Source organism: Vidua chalybeata, chromosome 7 (genome assembly GCF_026979565.1).
Source record: "Vidua chalybeata isolate OUT-0048 chromosome 7, bVidCha1 merged haplotype, whole genome shotgun sequence".
In the NCBI taxonomy this organism is placed as follows: Eukaryota; Metazoa; Chordata; class Aves; order Passeriformes; family Viduidae; genus Vidua; species Vidua chalybeata.
Window position 1 is genome coordinate 23,139,013 of NC_071536.1, and position 22,384 is coordinate 23,161,396.

The following is a 22,384-nucleotide window of genomic DNA, read 5'->3' on the forward strand; positions in this document are numbered from 1 at the left end:
AGCGTGGGGAGCAGGGGTGCCCATAGTGTCCAGCTGAGTTACTCACTTATCGACTACTGGGGTGCCGAAGCCAGCTGTGAAATCACACTGGCGAGAGCACAGCACAGTCCTGAAGGGCTTTGCCTTTCCAGCATGACAAATCCAATTAGATAACAGGGAGTGCATGAGGAGGAGGAGGAGGAGGAAGAAGAGCAGAGGAGAGCCTGCCTGCACCACGAACAGGATTTTCTCCCCGCAGCTGACCCAAAAAAATACCTTACAGAACTGAAGCACACATGTCTAGCCAAGGATAGCAACTGAGATATGGACCCTTGGGCACCTGGCTTTGCCTGCTGGGTATACCCATGCATATTGCAGTCGTAGGGGCAGAGAGGCAGCATTCCTGTGTTATGTGCCAGTCTCCTTGCTCAACCAGTGCATGCCGGCATCCCCACGCCATGCTCACATGCAGGGGAGACCCCATTAGGGAAGTAATTTCTTAACATTTTCCTCTCTCTCTCATGGTGACACGCTGACCTTGACAGAAATAGCTGCCAGCACCTCAGCAGGCAGATCCCAGTCAGATATTGCTGGGGACCCCGGCATCTTCTTCCCCAGCCCACACAGTTCTGGGGCCCCACAAGTGCCCTCCATGCTCCCAAGACTTGCCTCCCAGCCCCCCTGCTGTGAGGAGCCTTTTGGGAGCAAGATCCTGACCCTCAGCATCCTCATCCTGGCTCATACCAGCCCACCCGTGAGCACTGGGGGCATGAGGACCAATATCAGGCATTCCCAGTCCCCCGTCCCCAGTGCTGCAGCCCATTGTGCCAGCCTTGGGCTGATCCCAGCTCATGCAGGTATTTCCACGGCTTACACGGCTCCCCACGGTATTTAGCCTCTGGAAGACGACGTTAAACATTGCAGGCAGTGACAAATCCTGATTGCTCTGAGGAGACAAGAGGCCGCACTAAGCTTCCAGCCAAATGTTTTCATGCAAGGGGAATGAGCTGCAACGTGTGTGGTGCCAGTGGGTCGTGCTGCTGTGTGCCTGGGCCACCCAGCCCTGTTCGCACATCCCCACCAGGACAGCCAGCTCGGCTCCCATGTACCTCCTCGGGCATCCAGCCTTGCTCCCACATTCCCACTGGGACATACAGCTGACGGGCAGGCCCTGGGCATGGGCACACAACACAGGAGCAACCACCCCAGCATAGAAGCACCCCTGAGAACAGTCATCATTGGGGCATAATGGGGATGGGGACAGGAATGGGAGGACACCGGAGTGCTGCCCACCTGGACTTGGTGGTGATGCCAGCCCAGGGGTAGCCTATTCCAGGTACCTGAGCCCAGAGAGCAAATTAGCATGGGCAAGGCTGTTGCATAAAGGAAAGCAGCCTCCAAAACTGGGAATGCTGTTTCCTGAGTAAGTGCAGGCAGCTGGAGCACAGGGATGTTCCTGAACAGGAAACATGGCACACGAGCTGGGGCCAAACTGGGATGACACTGGTAGAGCTGGGGCAATGGCACACCCACGCACCCTGCCTCCTGTTCCGCTCCACACTGTGGCCATCCCAGCTCTGCTGGAACCCCTCACCATGCCAGAGGCCCCCCCCCGAGGCAGCCCCCCATCCCCAACAGCCCGCTCCCCCCGCACAGCACAGTCAGCCCCGCCTGGGTGCCCCGGGAGGGAAGCCGCAGCGCTGACGCCAGCATTACAACTGCCCGGGATACGAGATCCGCTTGGATTCAGCAATTTCAACTCATTTCAAGCCCGATTCTGCAGCAATTTTCTGAGCCAGTGGGATGTTTTTGCCACTGCAAATGTCCCTTCTCATGCATGGTCGCACCATTTCCTTTCTCCGCTCCCAGGAGGATTTGGGGAACGGTGCCAGTTTGGCTCGACCCCAGCTCTGGCAGTAGCACAACCATCTCCCACACTAGCAGCCCCTCAGTGAAGCCCCCTGCCCCACATGGAGCTGCTGGGATGCCTCCTGCAGGGCACAGCCCTGCATATGGGGTCTGGGGCTGCTGCCTCCATGGGGCACCAGAATCTTCATCCTCAGCACAAACAGAGCAGGGCACCTTAGGCACAGCACACACAAGTGATGGTTTAGGCTTCTTGTTTCCCCCATCCTGTGAAGGACTAAGCCCTGGAATATCTCCTGTGGCTCCCTGATCTACCTCCAAAGGAAGAGAGAAAACAGTGTGGGGCAAGGGGGCCAGAGGCTGCTGCAGGCATATCCCAGCAAGGCCAGGACTCCTCCTGCCACTGCAGCTGTGCCTCTCTCTGTGCTACAGGGCAGCCCTTGCCAGCTGAGTCCCTTTGGCTAGGCCTGAGCCAGCAGTGGAGATGTGGGCGTGTGGGGCTGGCAGAGCCCCTTTCATGCCAAGCAGGCTCGCTGCTGGAATACCAATTGCTCAGCTGTGCTGCAGGCTGTGCTGCTGGCTGGCCAGAGCAGGGGAGACACCCGAGCTCCGGCACTGGGCAGGGCAAGCTTGTCACAACCAGGCTGCTGCATCAGCGTGTAACCCATGTCTCCAGGAACAGGTAGGATCTAGACCAGGGCTTCCTGCTCCTGGTGGCTGAGGAGCATAGGGATACAATGCAAGGCAGAGGGATACACCATGCACATGGGCAAGGACAGACATTGGCACCATCCAGCTTTCAGGATCAGCATCTGTGACAGCGTGCCCAAACTCATGTGCCAAAGACCTTTCCCTGCAAACCATTGCATCCGGAGTTTTGCCCTGACCAAGCCAGAAGCTGGAGTGAGCTGTGCTGTTCATGCCACATGGAGCCAGGGTGGCTGTGACACAGAGGGGAGTAGCTGGGGACCCCAGCTCTTGACTTCACTGCACAGGCATGGCAGCACACTGCACACATATGGCAGCCTGTGGTAGCAGAGAACGTGCCATCACATAGTTGTGCTTTCTACTCCTGCTGCTCCTGGGGGGAATTTGTCCCAGAATTTCACTAATTTCCAACCTAAATTTATTCACGGCCAGTTTTTACCATTTGTTCTCATGCCAGCATTGTCCCTTAGCCTAAATAGCTCTCTTTCCTCCTTTGTGTTTACTCCCTTGATGTATTTATAAACAGCAATCCTATCCCCTCGCAGTCTCCAGCCTGCCAGCCTTCACGTGCCAATCGCTTCTGGTTTTCTCTCCCAGTTCAGCCTCTGCCTGCCTGCACAGCCCAGCTGCCCAGCACAGCATCAGCTCCAGCTCCTCAGCCCTGGCTGCCCAGGGCTCGCACACAGCTCTCCCCTCATTCCACAGCAGCCACGGGGCACCATCCCAAGCCGTTCAGGACCACTGCCCCAGCCGGGGCTAACCTGCTCCCTGCAGATCTCCTGGCAGCTTGTGCTTTCAATACAGTTTGTTTTAATTTCCGAGAATCCACCAAAAGCGACACCTGGGCAGGTGAAGGAGCCAGCACCAAGGGAATTGCAGAAGATGAAGTGCCAGTGGCAAAGGCATGCTGCAGTGCAGGGCAGGGATATGAGGGGGAGGGTGGGCAGGATAAGTGAAATGGGGGGGCAGGGGCTGGGGAAGTCCACTTCATCCTGTTGGCAGCCGGAAAACCCCTCTGAGTTGCTGAGCATGCTGCCCACCTACCCTGGTCTCTCCCTTAGTACGAGTGGGGTGCTGGAGCTGCAGAAGGTTTCTGCCCCATGTTTCTGCCTCCTGCTTCAGGAGGTGTTCAGGGTCCCCACAGGAAAGACTGCACCAAAGCTGCACCCCCAAAAATGCCAGAATGAGTTTGTCAAGCTGCTAACACACTCCCTAGCTTGGGTTTGGGCTGTGCTGAGCAGCAATCCTGCCACCACTCTGTGCACCCTCCGGCGCTCTCCAGCCGGCTTCCCACTCTCAGACACCCCCGCGACAGGCACGCTGCTCCCGGGCACACAGCACAGCACGCTAGGGATAAGCACTGGGATGGGCTGCAGCTCAGCCTCGCTGCTACAAACCCAGCAAAACACTCACATACATGGACAGCAATAATGATGGGTTTGGGTAGCAGGCTCCCTTTGGCAGTTGGAGGAGATCCAGCACCATGCACGGTACTGTGCAGACACAGCTGGCCCGTGCCACTTGTCCTCAGGACCAGAGAAGGATCCCCAGCCCTGTGGTTTTGCGGAGATGCAGCAGTGAGCCCACACATCTTGCAGGCTGGAGAAAGCAGGGAACATCAAGGATACCCAAAAGAGGGATATACAATATCCTCGGGGCTCCTTTGTGGAGCTCAGGCAGCCTCTGTTCGACTGTTGTCACCTCACAGGAATCTCAGTACAACAGTGCCTCTGCATGGTGCTGGTTGGGCGCTGGTGGCTTTTTGGGTGCTGGGCGCTGCAGATCCTGGGCACCTCCGGCCCTGTCTTGCTCTTCTTTGCATGCGGGGCCCTGCGGGGATGTGGCCCCGCAGCCCTCCTTGGCTCCACGGGCAGCGCATCCCCCCGGGACCGCTTCTCTTTGAAAGCAGCCGTACAGGGAGCTCTGCCGCCCGTCCCCAAAGGGTTAACAAGCAATTTCCTTTGCTGACAGCTCGGAGACCGTTCTCTATCGACTGCGGGAGAATAAGAGGGGAGAAGCAGCGAGATAAAAAGGCAGCAGAGCTGGCACCGCCTGCTTAATCCCAGCGTTTAATCTGCTGGGGCAGCGAAGGCAGCCTTATCTCGCCGTCCTTCTGCTGCTCCATCTCATTACTGCTCCCACGGCTGCCGGGAGATGGGGGAGCTGAGCCGAGGAGCGGGGCCCGGGGCAGGGATGCCGCTTGCCGCCCCGCTCAGCAGCCCCCGCTCCTGGCACCATCACACCCCTCGCTGCCCGGCCGGAGCGGGGGGAGCACACGCGGGGATGGGCACACAGGCTGCACCCACGAAGCATGCTGGCTTGTGCCAGGCGCTGTCACACGGCCTCGGGGACACACTGCCCGTGTCACACACTCAGTCACACGTTTTCTGATCACTGAGCTCTGGTGGTCCAGCTAGTACGATGCCCAAGCTCCCTTGGGCTTATGAAGGATGCGGGGCTCCATGGGACAGTGCGTGTAGAGCACCGTAGGGTCAGGTCAGCAGCCAGGGCAATGCCATCTTCTTCTGCATGTGCCCTTCCCTCCATCCTCACCTATCCAGGTATCCCCCTGCCGAGTCCCAGACCAGGCCTGCTCTTCCCACCAGGCGCACCATGGCCATTGTCCCTGGGACACACCGGCCTGGACCTGGCAGCTCCCACAGCCTCAGGGCAGGATTAGGAGTGAGGGGAGAGGGTCCCTCCAGCCGTGGCATTTATCTGTAAATCCACAGCACTGACACGGTGTAGATGAAGCCTCTGCTCTTGCGGGGTTGTCACCAGGGTTATCCTCCTGCCTACGGATGGGTTTGCACTGATAAGATTTATTGTCACCCTGGCTGAGGTGCCAGCACCTCACTGCCTGCTGCTCTTGCAGGGCTGTGCTGCCTGCCAGGGGGTGTTGTGAGGGGGATGAACAGCACCGCAATGAGCAGTTGTCAGTAGAGGGGATCCCCAGACAAAAGGACAGCCAGACATGACCCTCTGCTCCCCGCTGCCGGGGCTGATGGGTTCTCTGCCCACCCGTTGCAAGGTGCTTCACACACTCTCTGACCATTTCAGCAGGATGTGGGGGGATACCGGTCCCTGAGCTGGACCGTGCAGAGCAGAGCACACATCTGTGCTGCCACAGATTTGCTGACAGTGCTGGCATTGCAGCTCCTGTCACAGCTCGGCAGCTTCGCGGCGCTCCTGCATAGTGTGGGGTGACCAGGACTCGCGGGGCTGCTGGGGCAGCCGTGTGTGGAGCCACCACAGGCAATATGGCCTGGTGGGGAGCAGGGGACAGACTGCATCCTGCAGCCTGAACTCAGCACCATGCAGAAGCTGACAGAGTGGCTATGGGAACCTGGGCTTTGTGCACCCTTGTGCTCCAGGGTGACATGGAACGAGCAAGAATACCCTCAAAAGGGGAACTTGGCTCCAAAATGCTCTGCCATGCCATGATCCCTCACCCGCTCCCTGCTGCCTGCCCCCAGGCCACGCTCCTCACCACTGATTTCCCTGGGGCCAGCAGAGATTGCCCTGAGCCACCTGGTGGAATCAGGCAGGGGCTGAACCAGGCTATACGCCGGAGCAGCAGGAGGGGTAGCCACCTGCCAGCATCCTCCCCATCTCTGAAGGCACCACATAAGCCCCACACAGCTCTCCCACCACCCTGCCCCATCCAAACTCCCACCTCTTCCCTTTCTCCTACCCTCCAGCTGCTGACCCCCAGCACTGCTGTGGGGTCCACTCTCTCTGACAATACGAATTTGACTCCAATGTGTCAGAACTGAAGGAAACAACATGCAAGCAAACAGCCTGAATGAGCCCTGGATGCACCCTCCTCCCCAGGGCCAGGGATGCACCCCCTCCTGGGGGCCAGTCGGTCAGCTGGGATGATGGTGTAACCCGACAGCACACAGGGAGTCCTAGTGAAGTGGGGTGATCACAGCTCAGTGGGAAAGGGCTCCTTAATAGCTGAGCCCTTTTAGCAGAGATTAGGGAGCTGCATGGCTTTGATCTTTGATTGCCAATTTGCATCTTGAAGGCGCTGGGACCTCATCCAGCCTCAGCGCAACCCTTTGTGGTTATCTCGTGGCTAATGGATTTGTTCTTAATGCTGGAGCGTGCAGGCTAAAGGCTGATTAAACCCTCTCCGCGGCGCTAAATCAATGGAACAAACATGATAGGGGCTGGCTTTCCCCAGCCTGGGTGCTCCCGGGCGGAGGGGCTGATCAAGAGAGCCCCCCACACCCTGCACTGACAGGGGCTCCCTCCTTGGGGCTGCCAGGAAGGGAAGAGGTGCGGGTACTGGCAGGCAGGGACAGCCCTGCAGCCCATATCCTTCTGTCCCTGTTATCCCCATTATCTGCTCTCCGTGTAGGTGATGGGCTGGGTGTCAGCACTCTCAAGACATCTGCGTGTTTGGGCCACATTGCCCATGTGCTGGTCCTTGGCACCTGCAGGAACTCCTCAGTTGTCCTCTTCAGCTCCTCCCAGCTCCCAAGGCTTGCTGTGGGAGCAGGGACATGTCCTGGGAGAAATGGGGTAAGGCAACCGGCACCTGCAGCCCCCTTCTCCCCTCTTCGTACCCCTTTGCCCCCACACAAAGGGGAGCAGCACTGGCAGCTCCCACCTCCTCTCTTCAGACCATTTCCCCTTGCCCCTGCTTGGATCCAGTGCCTCATTCCCAGGACTGTATGCTGCTCCCAGCATTCCACACATCAATGTTGTGAGCAGGTATATCTGTACACACTTTCCATAATGCCTGAGGTGTCCATTTCATAGCCAGCTTTGGAAAAATACAATTCCCATTGTGTCTGCAGGCAGCACAAACAGAGGGGTCAAAATATACCCTGCTCACTCATGCCCCAGGAACAGCTGGTCCTTCATCCTAATCGCTGCCTGGGCTGTGGGCCTGGGGATGGGAGCTGAGCACATGAGACAGGCAGGACTAATGTTCTGGGGACTAGGAGCTGTGGGGAAGAGGAGTGAAGATGAGGGTTGTGTGGCTGCAAGCTGGGAAGAGACTGCCTGAGAGCATTTAGCAACTTTTGCTTTTTGCAGGGCTTGTGGCATGGCCTGGCTGCCGCCAGGTCAAAGCTACCTGCAGGTGACAGGAGCCCTGATCAGGGACCGTACTCCAGAGTCCTGCTCCTGTGCTGGAGGATGATACATAACCTGCAACACAGGTAAGCTCAGAACAGCACCCTGCTGGGAACCAGACTGTGGGGAAAAGGTGTTGGAAGCGGCCCCATGGGCCCCAGACTGTGCCCATGCCAGGCTCAATCCCGGTGAGCAGCTGCCTCAGAGGCAGCTGAGCTGCTGCACAGCATGGAGCTGGTGGGATCACACACTGAGATTCTCATCGGCAAACCTCACTATTGAAACATCTCCTCTTTGCCAATATTTGACAAGCACAGGAGATAAAGTGGCTACAAGTCATCAATGCCGGCATTTCAGTCCACTAGGGCTGGCAGTGCAGGGGCAGCCGGGCAGTCAGGCAGCTTCCAGGGCTGGGGGGTCCTGCCAGCTCAGCCTCCCAAGCCCCCTGCAGCAGTGCAAGGACAGCCAGGATCGCTCCATGCTGGTGCACGGCACCTCTGGAGCCTGGGATGGATGCTGCTGCCATGAGCACCACTGCCTCTGCCACCCTGCCCTGAGCATCAACACAGCCTCCCCTCCTGCCAGAAGCCCCACCTCTGCACTATGACAGCCATCTCCACCAGGTCAGTATCTCCCTGAAAGTCTCTCTGCAGCACCAATCCCCTGGCTCCAGCACTGGGCCATCCACTCCATGTCAACCCAGTGACCCCACGATCACTGTCCTGCCCTGCCTGCACCACACATCCCTTTCTCCCCCTTGCTCCAGGCTGCCTGTGCAGGCTCTGGAGTGATCCATAAGAGGATGAGGCAGGACACGATGCTGAGATACAGCTCCTGGAGGAGAAGCCCAGAGTATTATCAGCACAGGGAGTTAATTAAGGTCATGTCAGGCGATAAGGAAACAGGATGTCAGAGCAGCAGCAGCAGCACAGGGGGGTCAGAGCCTGAAAAACTTCCTCTGAAAAGCAGCTCCACTGAGATGTGATCAGCCAGGTGCTTGGGGACAGAGCAGCTGTCATGGCCACACAGGCAGGGCTCCATGTATGGCACTGTACATGCTGTACCACGTCCAGTACAGGATAGAATGGGATAGGGTGATGGGATGGGGTGGGGTGGGATGGGATGGGATGGGATGGGATGGGATGGGATGGGATGGGGTGGAATGAGATGGATATGGGGATGGGGATGGGGATGGGCAGGAGGCCTGGTGATACACCATTTCCTGGGCCAAGAGAGCCTGCTGAACAGTCCTGGTTATTTCCTCCTGTCCTCATGAAGAAGCAATGCACCTTGATGTGACCAGTGTCATGCCAGCAGGGCGGGAATTACTGTGAACCCCTGCCCATAATTAGCACATGTAATTGCAGACACTCTCTAATTAGCAGGACCTCAGAGCTGGGTATGGCAGACTGCTTGACAGCGCTTGCATTGCTCCTGCCTCAGACTGTTCACCCTCCTGCTCAGTGATGACTTCACCCCTGAGCCAGGCAATGCCATGGGGCTGGGAGAGCCAGGCTGACCTGGCATGGCACACCACAGTCACAACAGGGTGGTGGGAGCAGGCTGTGGACAGGGGGACAGGCATAGGGGACACACTGCCAGTGCAAATCCATCTTTCCTGCACAAATTGCGGCACGACCTGTTGCCCTGCCTTGCCGGGCAAGAGCTGAGCTGATGGGACATAATTAATACTTTCATCAATCTCTGCTGGATTTGCATAGTGCCCTCAGTCCTGTGCTGCTCAGAAGGTGGGCTGCTCCCAGCCTTTCCCAGGGGCAGCAGCACCAGATGCTGGGCTGGCCCTGCCTCCTCTGCAGGAGTCACAGCCCCAGCATGGCCCCTGACTTGCCCCCACATGCACCCTAGCTCTCCTTGCCCCACTGCAGTGGGGACACCTGCAGGTCCCTTCCCTGCCCTGCTCCAGCCACTGGAGCATTGAAGACAGATGGAGATGCTTCTCTCTGCTGTGGTCTCTCCCTCACTCCTTGCGCCATGAAGAAATTGTGGAGACGGCAGCTTGGGAGTGAAGGACACAGCAAGATTTGGAGGGCAAAGGGATAAGGCTGAGCTGCAAACACCCCCAGACAGCTGGGAGGCATGGCAGTGCCCACCTCTGCATGCCCAGATGGAGTTTAAGGTCCATGAGAGAAAGGCAGCATCCACAGATGGTGCCTCTTTCCTGGAACACACAGTTCCCTCCTGCCCCTGTCCTGCTCCCATGCCCAGGTGAATTCCCCCATCCCATTAGTAAAGGGGTCTGGGAGGAAGAAAAGCCAGGGGAGAAAAGAACCTGGGCTGATGGCAGGAACATCAGGATGCAGGCAGGGACCACAGTCCTTACCTTGCTGCCCTGTGGGTGTACATTCAGGTGGTAGAGGGACGGGGCAGTACAGGGTGTCATTGACCCCAGAGATGACAGTCTGGTGGCATGTCGTCATGCAGCCGAGCGCAGTGCTTCTCCATGGCTGCTGACACCACTGACAGCTGCTCCCAGCCCCATGACACCGCAGGGACCGCCACACTCCAGGCACAGCCGGACTATCGATGGATACAGGAGGAGACAAGGGCACATCTCCAGCCCCTGGCCCTGCTCACAAGCTCTCTGTAGCCACTGCCACCGATGTGTTTCACCCCTGCCTGACCAGAGGACCCACAGCATCTGCAGCACCTGCATCACCTGTAGTACCTGCAGCACTTGCTATCCAGCCCACCCTGGACACAGGGGATGTGGCCACTGATTGTGACTGTGACCAGAGTGGGGGGGGCCGCCACCTGATTGCAGCTGCCCAGATGAGTGCATCCAGCTCAATCAGAGCTGCACAGCCCTCCTGCATGCCGGGCACCGGGAATTAAACTGCTAATGAGCTGCTGGCTGGAGGGCCGGCAGTTAGTGATTAATCAGAAGCTCTATTCTGACAAGGCTGTGCCTCCTCTCCCTTCCTGTCCTGCACATCCAAGAGCAGGCAGCCGGCAGTGACCAGTGTGTCTGTCCCCCAGCCTCTGCTCCCTGCCTGCCCAGCCATTGTGGGCAGGGGACAGCCTGACTCAGCTCTCCAACACAAAGAGGTGTCCCCAACTCCCATGCCACTGGGACACAGTGCCCACAGGTTCTTCCAGCCACTGACTTTCCTGTCCCCCAGCTCCTCCTGCACTCATCTTCCCAAGCTGCCATCAGGTGAGAACATTTTGTTCTGCTGGAAGAAAACCTGTTGAGCTCAGCTGATGCTCATCATGTGCAGAGTGTACTCAGGCTTCTGTCTGAGAGCCCAGAGTTGGGCCAAGTGATCTGGAGGGCATCTGCAGAGGGGCTTCATGAGGGTGGCAGGGGAGGGGCAGCCATGCAGCCAGTGACATCTCCTGGGGACAGAGAAGGCACATGCAGGAGCCATGAGTCCCAGTGCATCAGGGTGTAGGTCCAGTCCCCCTGACCCAAGCCCAGCAGCACAGTGCCATTTGCCACCCTCACCTCCTGCCTTCTGCTGGCACAGTGGTGGCATGGTGAGTGATGAGGCTGGCAGAGCCCTGCCTGTGCCTGGCACAGCGCATTGGGGCATGGGGGAAGGATTTGCAATATGAGTAGGGGACAGCCATCCTCAGAACAGTGCAGGGAGCCGCAGGGAAGCTACTTGACCTTGAGCCTGACTGCTCCCTGCTGGGACCCTTCATGGTCATGGCAGAGTGAGGACAGGGCAGGACATGGCAGAGGCGTCAGCACCCTCCTGTCCTCGCACCCTCCCTTGGCTGCATGTCAGGGCAGTGCCTGGGAGAAAAGGCCAGCGACCGGCAAGGAGCAGGTTAGAGAGGCATGTTTTCCCCTATTGCACAATTAATCATGAGAAGTTTTTCCTCCTTTCGTGCATGAAACAGAATTTGGCAGGGTGCTCTGATCACAGGGACTGGCTGCATGCTCTCCAGTAAAAACCCAGCCACATCTGGCTAAGAAATAACCTCAGAACATCCCTGTTTGTGCGGGTGGAGAGAGACAATGCTGGGCCAGGCAGAAAAATCCAGCGGGGTTTGGTTCACAGCCACTCATGTAGTGAATATCTTCAGCTCCTGGTGTTTGTCCCCCCTCCTCATCCCCCAGCACACTCATGGCCATGTTGAGTTGTTGGTGCCTTCATCCCTGCCTGCAGGCCCTGTTATTCCAGTCGTGGACATAAAAATGCCTAGGCAGGGACATCCACCCTGTGGCAGCATCCCCTGTGTGAGCTCTCATCCCACCCTGTCTGCCTCCCCCTGCCCACTCCATCCACCAGCCTGACTGGAGCCTCAGCCCACCCTTTCCCAGAGGGAAAGCAAGCTGAAGCCTTCCCAACAGCGTTCCAGTTATTTGTTATTGGAAAAAGGGGGAAATACGTTTTTCGACAATTATTGTTTTTTCCACCTGACTGGCTGCAAACTTGTTAATTTTTTTCTTTAATGTGTGAACAGTGTCGACGGCAGCTGCATGTCAAATGACTCTACGCCCTATCTGCGGGTCCCTGGCTGGCTTTCAGCACTCGCACCGCAAACATTGCCTTCTATAAATAAAGGCCTATATCTCATCAATGGCAGAACAGCAGAGCTTTATATAGTCGTCTTACATAAAACCGTCTCTCTTTATGGGCTTCAAACCATTTGCGTCACTTAGTGCAGCTCCGTAAACCTCCTTCTCCAGACACTCCCTCATGGAGGGAGCCCCGGCACGGCTGCCCCACGCCCCAGTGAGGAGCTGGGATCCCTGCTCTGCCTGGGGCTGTCCCCCAGTGCCTTTGCAGGGCCAGGTGGCAGCTGCGTCCTTGTTCCCCTGCCCCACAACCTTGGCATGTGCCTCCCTCCAGCCCGCCCAGCTTTGGCACCAAGTGCCAGGATGGCAGCCGGCACTGCCAGGCACTCCAGAGCTTGGGGATGGTTGGCCAAGGGCCAACATCACTCACCCTGCCCTTGTGACCCTGTCCCTGACACCTGTCTTGAGGCAGCACAGTCATGGATGCTGGGAGGTGCTGCTCTGTCCTCCGTCACTTGGGAATCAGGGACCCGAGGGCACAGGGTGACTGGGGACACGGTGCCACGCTGGGGGGACAGACCAGGTCACAACAGCTCTAACTCTGACATGCAGAGAACACAAGTCTGGCCAGTGGCTTTCAACCTCACTGACCAGTGAGAATCTGTACTGGAGGATCCTGGGGGCTGCCCCCATGGCCACAGGTCCCAGCCCCAGGCTCCTGCAGTCCCCAGGGCCCCTGGCTCCATATGGCAGAGCCTTCCCTCCGGCTCGCCGCAGGCGCTCGCCGGCACGCAGTGATGGATCGTGGCGGGGTGGCAAGGGAGGCGGGGGCTCAGAGACTCCTACTGGGGCTGCAGCAATGCCGGCCTGCAGGAGGCAGCCCGCATCCCTTCTGGGACTCCAGGAGCTGAGAGGGGGTACGGGGGGGGGAGTGACAGAGCTGCAGACACCGTGGTGACAAGCCTCCATTTACCTCCATGACATCCCAACTGCCTACCCCTGGTGGCTGGAGCCAGAAGGAGACAGGGATCTAACAGCATCACGGCGCTGGAACCTGTGGTGCACTCTGACCCATGGCTGTCCCCAGTGCTGTCCATAGGACCCCTGCCACAGCTGGCATTGGCATAAAGGACCGGGCCACAGCAATGCCCTTCAGCAGTGGGGCCACACGTCATCCAACCATGCTGCTGGCACAGGGCACCTGCACCCCAGCCAGCCCTGCCCCGTGTCCAGCCAGCCATGCAGCACCCCATGAACCCCCCTGCCCCATCTGCCACCCTGCACCCTGTCAGCCCCACTGCCCTGTGTTCCCATTGCCCCATGGTCTCACAGCCCTGTGGCCCCAGGCACCAGCAAGTACCAGCTCCTGGAGCCAATCCCCTCTGCATACCTTGTCCCCATTCCTCTCGCAGGCACCCGAGGTGCCCAGCCCCTGCTGCAGCCAGCAGTGCTGGAGGGGCAATGCCCCACAGTCACCCCACAGGTGCCCTGGCCCCAGGGGGCATCACTGTCCCCCTCCACTCAGCCTGGCACGTGGACCCAGCCTCATGGCACGTCCCACATCCCTGGGGAGACACACCAGACGCGGGCATCCTGGCCGCTGGCTCCCCCCGTATCGGAGACAGGCTTATTAAGTGTGTGATATTAAATTACCCAGATAAGAGCATAAGAGCTTTTAAAGTCAATTCATTAAATATAATTATGAAGAGAGCTTTTTTATGCTCACGGTGATCCGATCTCAATCAGGGAGACGGTGGGAAAGCCGTCGGCTCCTCCAGCATCTCTGCTCCCCTGCTGCGTCGCCTCCGCACCCCCCTGCTCCCCCGCCTCGCCCCCCTCCTGCAGGGAGCTGGCACCCACGACCATGGCTCTTGATGCCCACCCCACTGCCCTGGCACCCTCTCTGCAGTGTTGCTGCTGGTGTCAGTGCCACCCCACTTGGATGGAGGTGGCATGGGGGTCTGCTCAGCAAAGGGGTGGGGAAGGGGAGGCAATGGGTGTGAGATGGTTGGGGCAGTGGCAGTGGAGTGGAGGGCAGCAGGATATGGAGATGCTCAAGCACAAGAGGCAGGGGTCTGGGAGCTCAGTACAGGTTCTTCCCAGCCATGGATCCCCTTGTCCTCATGATCCATCTCCCTTGCTGTCCCCTGCAGAACAGCCTCCTCAGAGACCTAATGATGCATCCCCACTTTCCAGGCAGGAGGGGTGCATGCTTGCCTCCCATCTCACATTCATTAATGGCACTTTGTAACCACTTAATACCTGCCAACCAGGTGGCACCTGCCCTGACCTATGGCTGGACCCCTCATGTGCAGCCCAGATGGCTACATGCCAGGCCTTTGCACCAGGCACCCCTCTTGCTCCTTGCACCCCCAGCCACAGCCCATGGTGCAGCTGAACATAGTGCTGTTCCCAGTTTTATTGGGGGAATCCATGAGGAAGCAGTGGTCCCAAAGACACCTCATGATTCCCACACCAATAACATCTCCCCAGACATCTCAAAGAGAGATTGCCAAGACTCCTGCTTGTTCCCTTGTCACCCTGCCCCACTGTCATGACGGACTTTGCAGTGACATCCCTAGGTGCAGCCAACCCCTTGTTCTTCCACCACAGTGTCCCAAAATCCCATTATCCCCAAATCCACACACTTGCTGCCAGAGCCCGAGCACCTGGGACAAGGAGTAGCAGCATGGCTGGCAGGGAGCAAGGTGGGCTCCAGACTGGGGTCCCTGCAGAAGGCTTCGGTGGGGGCTGGTGGGAGCAGCTACCCGCTGCTGGGAGCTGCTGGACTGACATTTATTTTTAGACGTGAATTGTATAAATTAGCATTTCTCAGCGGATTAAGCAGCAGGAATTGTGTAAAATTAAATGGCAACGAATTGCATTAAAGTCCCCCGTTTTCTGGCACAAACAGCGCCTCGAGCCGTGCCCAGGCGGCTCATGTGGAACAGTGCTGGAGATGGCGCTGCCGCTGCTCCGGACAGGAGCATGGCCAACCTGCGACATCCCTGCACTACCCGGGACATAGGCCTGGAAATGCTCAAGCACCGTGGCCAGACTGCAAGGATGGAGGGTTCCAGATGGGCTGAGAGCCGCTGGGTAGCTGGCTGAGGCACTGGGCTGGGACTACAGGATGTGGATGCAGTGAGTGGAGTGCTGCGACCCAGATGGGCACAGATGGGCTCAGCTGAGCAGCTCACAGGCATGGGATCAGTGAGGGATGCTCCAGCCTCTCCTGGGCACTGACACCACCACCCCCAGCTCAGCCAGTCCCTGCCAGGCATGGCAGGACACCCATCACAGTCACAGCCATGTCACCCTCCGAAGGAGATGATGCTGTGCTGGGACCCATATGGCACTGCCTGGCCCAAGAGCCACTCTCTGGCCCAGCCAGGGCAGGTTCTGCAGTAGCTGGAGCCCACTAAGCAGCTGTGGGGGGCCCAGCCCTGCACAGGAGTACAGGGAAAATGGAGTGGTTGAATGCCAGGGGCTGAGCAGGCACCAGGCAGGGTAGGGCAGGTGAAAAACAATCAGTCCATCTCTTTTACCCTGTAAAAGTAGGCTGAAAATGTGACATTTATTAAGTACGATTCTGGTGGAAAGGTCAGAGAGTTCCCATGTCAGGAACAGTGGGAGAGTCTTGCTGGGAGGAGGTGACAGCCTGCTGCCCCCGCCCACCCCCTGAACCAGGATCTCTTGTGTACATGTGGAATGCAGTTGAGGATGTTGCCCATCTCAGCACAGGGCTTCCCCCTCTGGGGTCTGCATGGGGTGCTGGGCAGATCCCTCACACAGCCCAAATCCGGGCAGGCAGGAGGCCTAGCATGGAGAGCCGGGGCCGGTGCCAGCTCTGAGAGGCACTGCCAGCTCTCAGCAACCTCCCTGCTCCCCCCGCCAGCTTCCAGCCCCGGCACAACTGGCTTCGGCAGCCACACATCACAAACAAAAGGCTTTTGACAACGAATGAGGTTTTGAGAAAAGCACTGGGCTCCTTCCCGGCTCCTGCTGCAGCCACTGCCGGCAAACAGGCGGGATGCTGCTGCCAACTGAGGGGGGCCCCTCCATGCACTTCTTCCCACAGCCCCCAAACTCCTGCACACCCCATCTGTCTGTACCCTCATTTCCAGAGCACTGTTGGGATGTCGGGAAGGCTCCCTCTTGCCTCAGTGCCACCTGACATGGCCAGAACTGGCCTCGGGTTGTGGCTGTACTGGGGTGCCAGGCAGGAAGGTTAGGTTGAGTGCAAGCCACCCGCGGCAGCTCAGCCCCAGCCCTGTGGGGACACTTCCCAACCTCCTGCTGAATGGCATGTAAAGATCACCATGGATTTCCTGCACCAGCACTCTCAGCTCCGCAGCTGCACTGGCCCAGCCAGGAGTGCTCCGTGCCTGGCACCCCCACCAAGGCATCCATCGGACAGTGTGCCAGCGGGCACTGGGCAGTGCCCCCGAGCACTGCAGAGACTGGGGGGCTGTAGAGCTCGGTGCAGCTCAGTGGGGTCAGAAGAGGCTCTGCCAAGGCTCCAGCACGGCCCTCTAGCAGCCGGCACAGGGGCCACATTTGTCAGAGGGGCTGCAGGGAGCCCCGCTGCGGCTCAGGGTTGTCCCTGCCGCTGGGGAGATTTACAGCCCAGCCGGGCTTTATTACATGGAAGATGCTTACGCTGGGGATTTTTTTTTTCCCGATAGTTTCTTAATTTGCTGTCCCATAAAGAATGTGGATTTGTGACGTTGAATAGGGGAAGATCATTTACCACTCACAGCTCTTATTTAAAGGATCCGCACGAGTTATTTATTGTATGAGCACAGGCTGCAAGCAGCAGCGCGAGGGGACATGCTCCAGCCCTGGCGCTGCTCCTGCTCCTGGACAGGCAGTCAGTGACAGCCCCACAGCTTGGCCACTCTCGTGCTGAAAAACTTCGAGCCTTTGGACAAAGTCCACCTCATGCCCAGAGGGAAGGAAAGACTCCAGCACTCCTGCAAGCATGGTTGCAGGGAAAGCTCCTTCCCTTCTCCAGTATTGCTGGGGGACAGCCTCTGCTACAGAGGCTGCTCGCTGTGGGCTGGGTGTCCTGGGACCCCAAGCCATTTGCCCTACTGAGATGTGCTGCACTCTGGGAGCCCTCCGTCACTGTTAGGACATGCTATGACTCACACACTTGCCCACAGCACAGCAGGTACAAAAGCTTTCTGAACATGAGGGCTCACATGGGGACCCAGAAATGGGACCAACAAAGCTTGGAGATCCCCATCACATGAGCAGCCTGGGTGCCCCTTCACTGGGGCCACAGCTACAAGGCACAGGAGTGCCCAAGCTGACACACACAGCTGGGACTCAACCCGCCTGCCAAGAAGCCTGTGTTGTGTTTCAGTCATTCCCAGGAGGCACGAGGGACCGATTTGGCTTAGGGAACGGGAGTGGAAGGCTCCAGCTGCAAATGGTGTGATGCCTTGACAGGTCCCACTGCTGCCTGGCAAGGCTCTGGGACATGTTATGTGGCAGAGAGGTGTATCACATCTTCACCCATCCCTCCCCACGACCATCTCTGCAGCCTCTCCTGCCCCAGGTCCACCCCTTTGCTCCAGGCAGGTGAGAGGTGACAGGTACACCCCTTTCTGCTGACAGCCCCTGATGTCTCAAAGGCCAGAAATGTTGAGCTGTGGGCAGGGTGGGTGGAGGCTTTAGGAGCCCTATAGTCCCCTTCTTTGGCCATAAGCTCACGGGTCAGCTGGCACTAGCCATTCTCACACCTGAAACCTGCTCCAGTGCAGGGTGCCGGCACACCAGAGCCTGGCTGCCTGGGCATCCCCGGGGCATACTCGTAAGCATGAGGTAGGCAGCCAGCTGGTCCTGCACAGCCACATGCTGAGATACTGGGTTCCAGTGATTTTCCTGGTGGTCACCCTTCACTGCCACACAGCACAGCGCAGGCCACACACTCTGTCCATGTTGTGGGAAGCCTGTACCTCCCCATCCACCTGAGCTCTGCCCTGCCAACATCACAGTGCAGCTCAGCTCACACCAAATCCCATTGCTATGCTGTGCCACTGCCCAGCACAAGGCTGGGCTCGCTGCCTCCCCCACAAACCAAAGCTGTGCAGGATCCTCCAGGAGGATGCCAGGGCCAGAGTCAGCATGGCCAAGACATGTGCAGGACTGTCCAGCACCAGAGCTTTCTGCTCCAAACCCTGCTGAACCACACTGCTCCCCGGCAAACTCAAGCAGCTGGCATAGAGCAGGCACAGAGCCCAGCAAATCCCCCGGAAGAGAGGGGCTGCCTGCCCGCTGTCCCCTGCTCCTTCCCACTCCACTGCAGTGCCCCATGCCACCACCAACCCCCTGCACAGGGCAGCCCCCCCACCCCTCCCCCCGCAAAGTCTCTTTTCCAGGGACAGCATCACTCTGCACATTGAGCAGGCATTGTACTGATGGGCACGAAATGAAACAGAGCATGCTGCATCAGCCATTTCCAGCCCCACGGAGCCTCCTCTCTTCCCCAGTATCCTGCATAGCCTATGGCATCACGCCCCACTCCCCGGCACGGAGCGGGGTCCGGCTGGCAGCACAGCTCCTGAGAACGCCGGAGCCAGCTGAGCAGTAGCCCCTGGCAGCCTTAGGAGAGAGGCGGCTCATTTCCAGAGTCATTAAGGTCTGAAAAGGGTCCCATCAGGTATTCCGCCCGTTCAGCACATTTATTTTCCCAAACCACAGCAGGGATTTATGATTCCAGGCTCAATATTGGTGAGAGCTGCACACTGGCGGCGGTCAGCCAGGGGCTCTCTGCCTGGGCAGACTGGGCACTGCTTGGAAGAGGCCCTGCTGCCAGTCCCGGGCAGTGAGTGGGCAGCCCCGGGCAGCCCCCTGCTCACCCGGCTGTAGCCGTGCCTCCAGAGTGGAGCGGCTCAGCATTTGTGCTCGGCATGTGCACACGTGCGTGTGCAGTGCCTGCAGTCTCCACATTTACACACATCCCAGTGCTAATCCCGCAAACGCAGGAAGGTTCCCCTATGTGCAAAGGGGTCTCTGCCTGCTCCCCTGTTCCAGCCCCTCTCGCTGAGTAAAGCACCCTGTGTTGGGGCACTTCGATCTGGGGGGAAGAGCAGGCTGGAGCAGGACTCTATGCCATAGCTTTCCCCCTGGCCGCTGCACACCCACCCTGGGGACTGCTGAACCCTGCTGCTCACCCACCGCGGCTCCTGAGCGTGAGCCCCTCAGTCACTCAGACCTGCCGACAGCCCAGTCCTGTGGCGCAGAGCCCTGCTGAGAGCTCCCACGGAGGATCCTCTCCCTCTCTCCATGTGAAACTTGGAGGGAAACTCAAACAGAGAGAGATGCGAACTTCAGCAGCCAGAGTGAGCCAGGGAGCCCTGCTCCGGTGCGACGCGGACGGCTGGGTGCCCCCCGTGCTGGTAGGGGCCCCTAGGGAAGCTGAGCCAGGTGTGCACTCACCACAGTGAAATCTCGGGATGAGCAGTTCTCGCCGCTGAAGTTGCAGCTCTTGAGCATGTCGTCGAGTTGGTGGCCGGTGCGGTTGACAATGTCAGCCATGTCGGGGTCAGGGTAGAGCAAGTCCGTGGCCTTATGACCATCCCGGTCCTTGGGGGGCAGCCCGGTCATGTTGGCCAAGTGAAAGATGTCGGCGTCGGTGAGTGCCGAGTGGCGGTAGCGGTTAATGTTGCAGATGGTGATGGCCGGGAACACCATCTCACGGATGGCCTCCTCGTCCAGGGCCATGACGTGGGGGTGCTCCAGGTAAAGCAGCGCTGACTTGGCCGCCTGGTAGAGGAAGAAGGCGAGGGAGACCAGGAAGGCAAATGCCCAGAGGGTCTGGCGCACGCCCAGCCGTCCTGACCGGCAGATGTGTCCCAAGCCATGCAGCGTGCTGGTGCTGGCGAAGGTGGCCAGATCCCGGGAGCAGGGCCGGGCAGGCTCCTCGATCAGGCTCTCCTTGTCCCCTTCTTCTTTCTCCTTCTGCTTCTCATCCTCTTCAGCAAATTTGATTTTACACACGATCTCAATCGGCATCTGCCCCGTGCAGCTGGTGTGCCCAGCCAGTGAACTGCCCCCTGGCACAGGCACCGGCCGAGAGCCTGGCCAGGCGCTGGGAGGGGGTTCGGGTCCCCCCCAAGCCCCAGCACGGCACCGGGAGGGCCGAGCCGTCTCGGGAGGGAAGCGCAGCCCCTCTCAGCAGCTCCGAGCCGCCGCTTCTCTCTTGTCTCACTAGTCGATCGTCTCCTTGTGCCTTCGCTTATCAGCACAAATACAGCTGTCAAAAACCCCTCTCTCTCCTCTCCCTCGCTCTGTCTCTCTGCCTCTCTCCTTCGCTCCTCTCTGGTTAAGACCCCAGCAGATACAGGCAGCATTTAGGCATCATGTGCTAATAAAATCCAGGGAATACTTAATAATTCAAGACATGTCAACATTATTTCATCGTCAAATAAAGAGCAAGCGTCAGAGAAAAGAGGCAGTGTGAAGGGCCCGGCGCCTCCGGGGCAGGGAGCCACGCTGCGCCCGCTCCCCAGCTCCGGCCCCGAAGTGCTGCCGGAGCCACTTGTTTGAATGGCTCGGGAGCTGCCGGAGCCGAGCCGTGCCGAGCGGAACCGAGCCGTGCCGTGCCGTGCGATGCCGAGTCGTCCGTGCCGCGCCGCGCCGCGCCGTGCGATGCCGAGCCGTGCCGAGCCGTGCCGTGGCGGGCGGGGCACGAAGCCTGTCCCCCGCCGTCGCCGCTGCCGCCGCGCTCTCTGCCTGGCCCCGCCGTGCCCCGCCGGCCCGTGCGCCCCGGGGCAGAGCGCGGCGCGGCTCGGCGGGGGCGGGCAGCCTGCGGGCAGCTCGCCCGGCGGCCCCCTCCTGCTCGCCCGCCTGCGGACTCCTCCTGCCTCGGCGGCTCCCTGGCCGTTAACCGCCTCCCTGCCGCGGCCCGCCGCGACCCACGGTGGCCAGCGCCGAGTCACGGCCGTCCCGGCCCCGGCCCCGGCTGTCCCGGCGGGATCCGGCCGGCGAGACGCAGCCGGAGCGGGGCTGAACACGGGGCGCGCACGGGGTGCACTTTTCCGTGCCTCCCCCCACCTCCGCCGTGCTCCTCGGTGCCCCGGAGCCAGGAGGGCGGCAGTATTGCCTCCCGCGCCCCGTGTCCGCCGCCCCCCTCTCCACTGCGCTCGCTGTGCATCCGGGATGGGCTCCTCCGGCTTCATTTCTGCCCCCTTCCCTCCCTCCCTCGCTGCTCCTCATTGTTCCACGGCAGCGCACAAGAAGTGGGGGGCACCACAGACAGTGACCAACTCTGCTAGAAAGGCTGAGCCGGGGGAGCCCTCACCGTGTCCTGCCCTGCCGAGTTTTTGCTCCTCCCGGGGTCTGCTCCCTCCAGGGCACGCTATCGTCGACCCTCACACAGCCCCACGCAGCACCCAGCCCCCGTGGCAGCATTGCCCTGCAGGCAGCATGACAAGCAGGGTGTCCTCCTGTCCCTTCCTGACCGCGGCAGTGGGGCTCTGCTAGCGTGGCTCACTCATGAGGTGATGGGTTCAACCTTGAGGCACCAACCACATGGCATCTGGGTCTGTCTCTTCCCAATGCACAACACCTCTGCCAGCAAGTTTTGATCTCTCCCAGTTTCCTGCCTTGGTTTCACTAGCTGGTGATGGAAGGTTTGCTGAACCAACCCACTCACAAGTCAAGCAACCCTCTGTGACACTGCCTTGTGGCACACTGGTGGGGGAAACGCCAGCTCCCTGTCCCCAGAACAAGCCCAGCCTGGGCACCCCCCCCAGCAGACATGGCTCTGCTGAGAAGGTGCGTGCCTGGCAGGAAATCCAGGGTCTCCGGAGGACAAGTGATGAGACAGCCGCCCATGAGCGCGACAAGAGGCCTCGCCTCTCCTCGGGGACTGCGCCGCAGGTCAGCGTGACCTTCACTGTGCTGCCAATGCCAACGGCAAAGCTTTCCCCAGTCGTCCGGCAAGCGCACATGCATCTTCAATCTTCCCATCGATCTGTGCATGGCACACATGTTTCTGCCTCTGTGTGGGTCAATACAGCATGATAGGCTGCCTCCGGCAAGCAGCACGCACAGCCCCAGCCGCCTGTTTCTCCCTGCCCAAGGGATGCAGCCCTGCACCTCCAGCTCCAAAGGACATCGTAGGAGTAGGCTGGGCAGGTGCCCCAAGCGCTGCTGCCACCACAGGTGCCCCAGCCACATAGCCACCAGACCCCAGATGCTTCCACAGGGACCCTTGGCCTCTGGGGGATGCTTGGCCCA

At 59.4% G+C, this 22,384-nt stretch overlaps 1 protein-coding gene across 1 annotated transcript in view; it reads right to left on the bottom strand.

The window, feature by feature from the left end:
- ASIC4 (acid sensing ion channel subunit family member 4) overlaps nucleotides 1-20,847 on the bottom strand; it is a 28,849-nt gene extending 8,002 nt beyond the window's left edge. Inside the window, exon 1 of the mRNA XM_053948075.1 lies at nucleotides 19,580-20,847. Within this exon, the coding sequence (XP_053804050.1) occupies nucleotides 19,580-20,155 (576 nt within the window). The 5' untranslated portion in view covers nucleotides 20,156-20,847. The remainder of the gene's footprint in view (nucleotides 1-19,579) is intronic.
- Nucleotides 20,848-22,384: the final 1,537 nt, after the last annotated feature.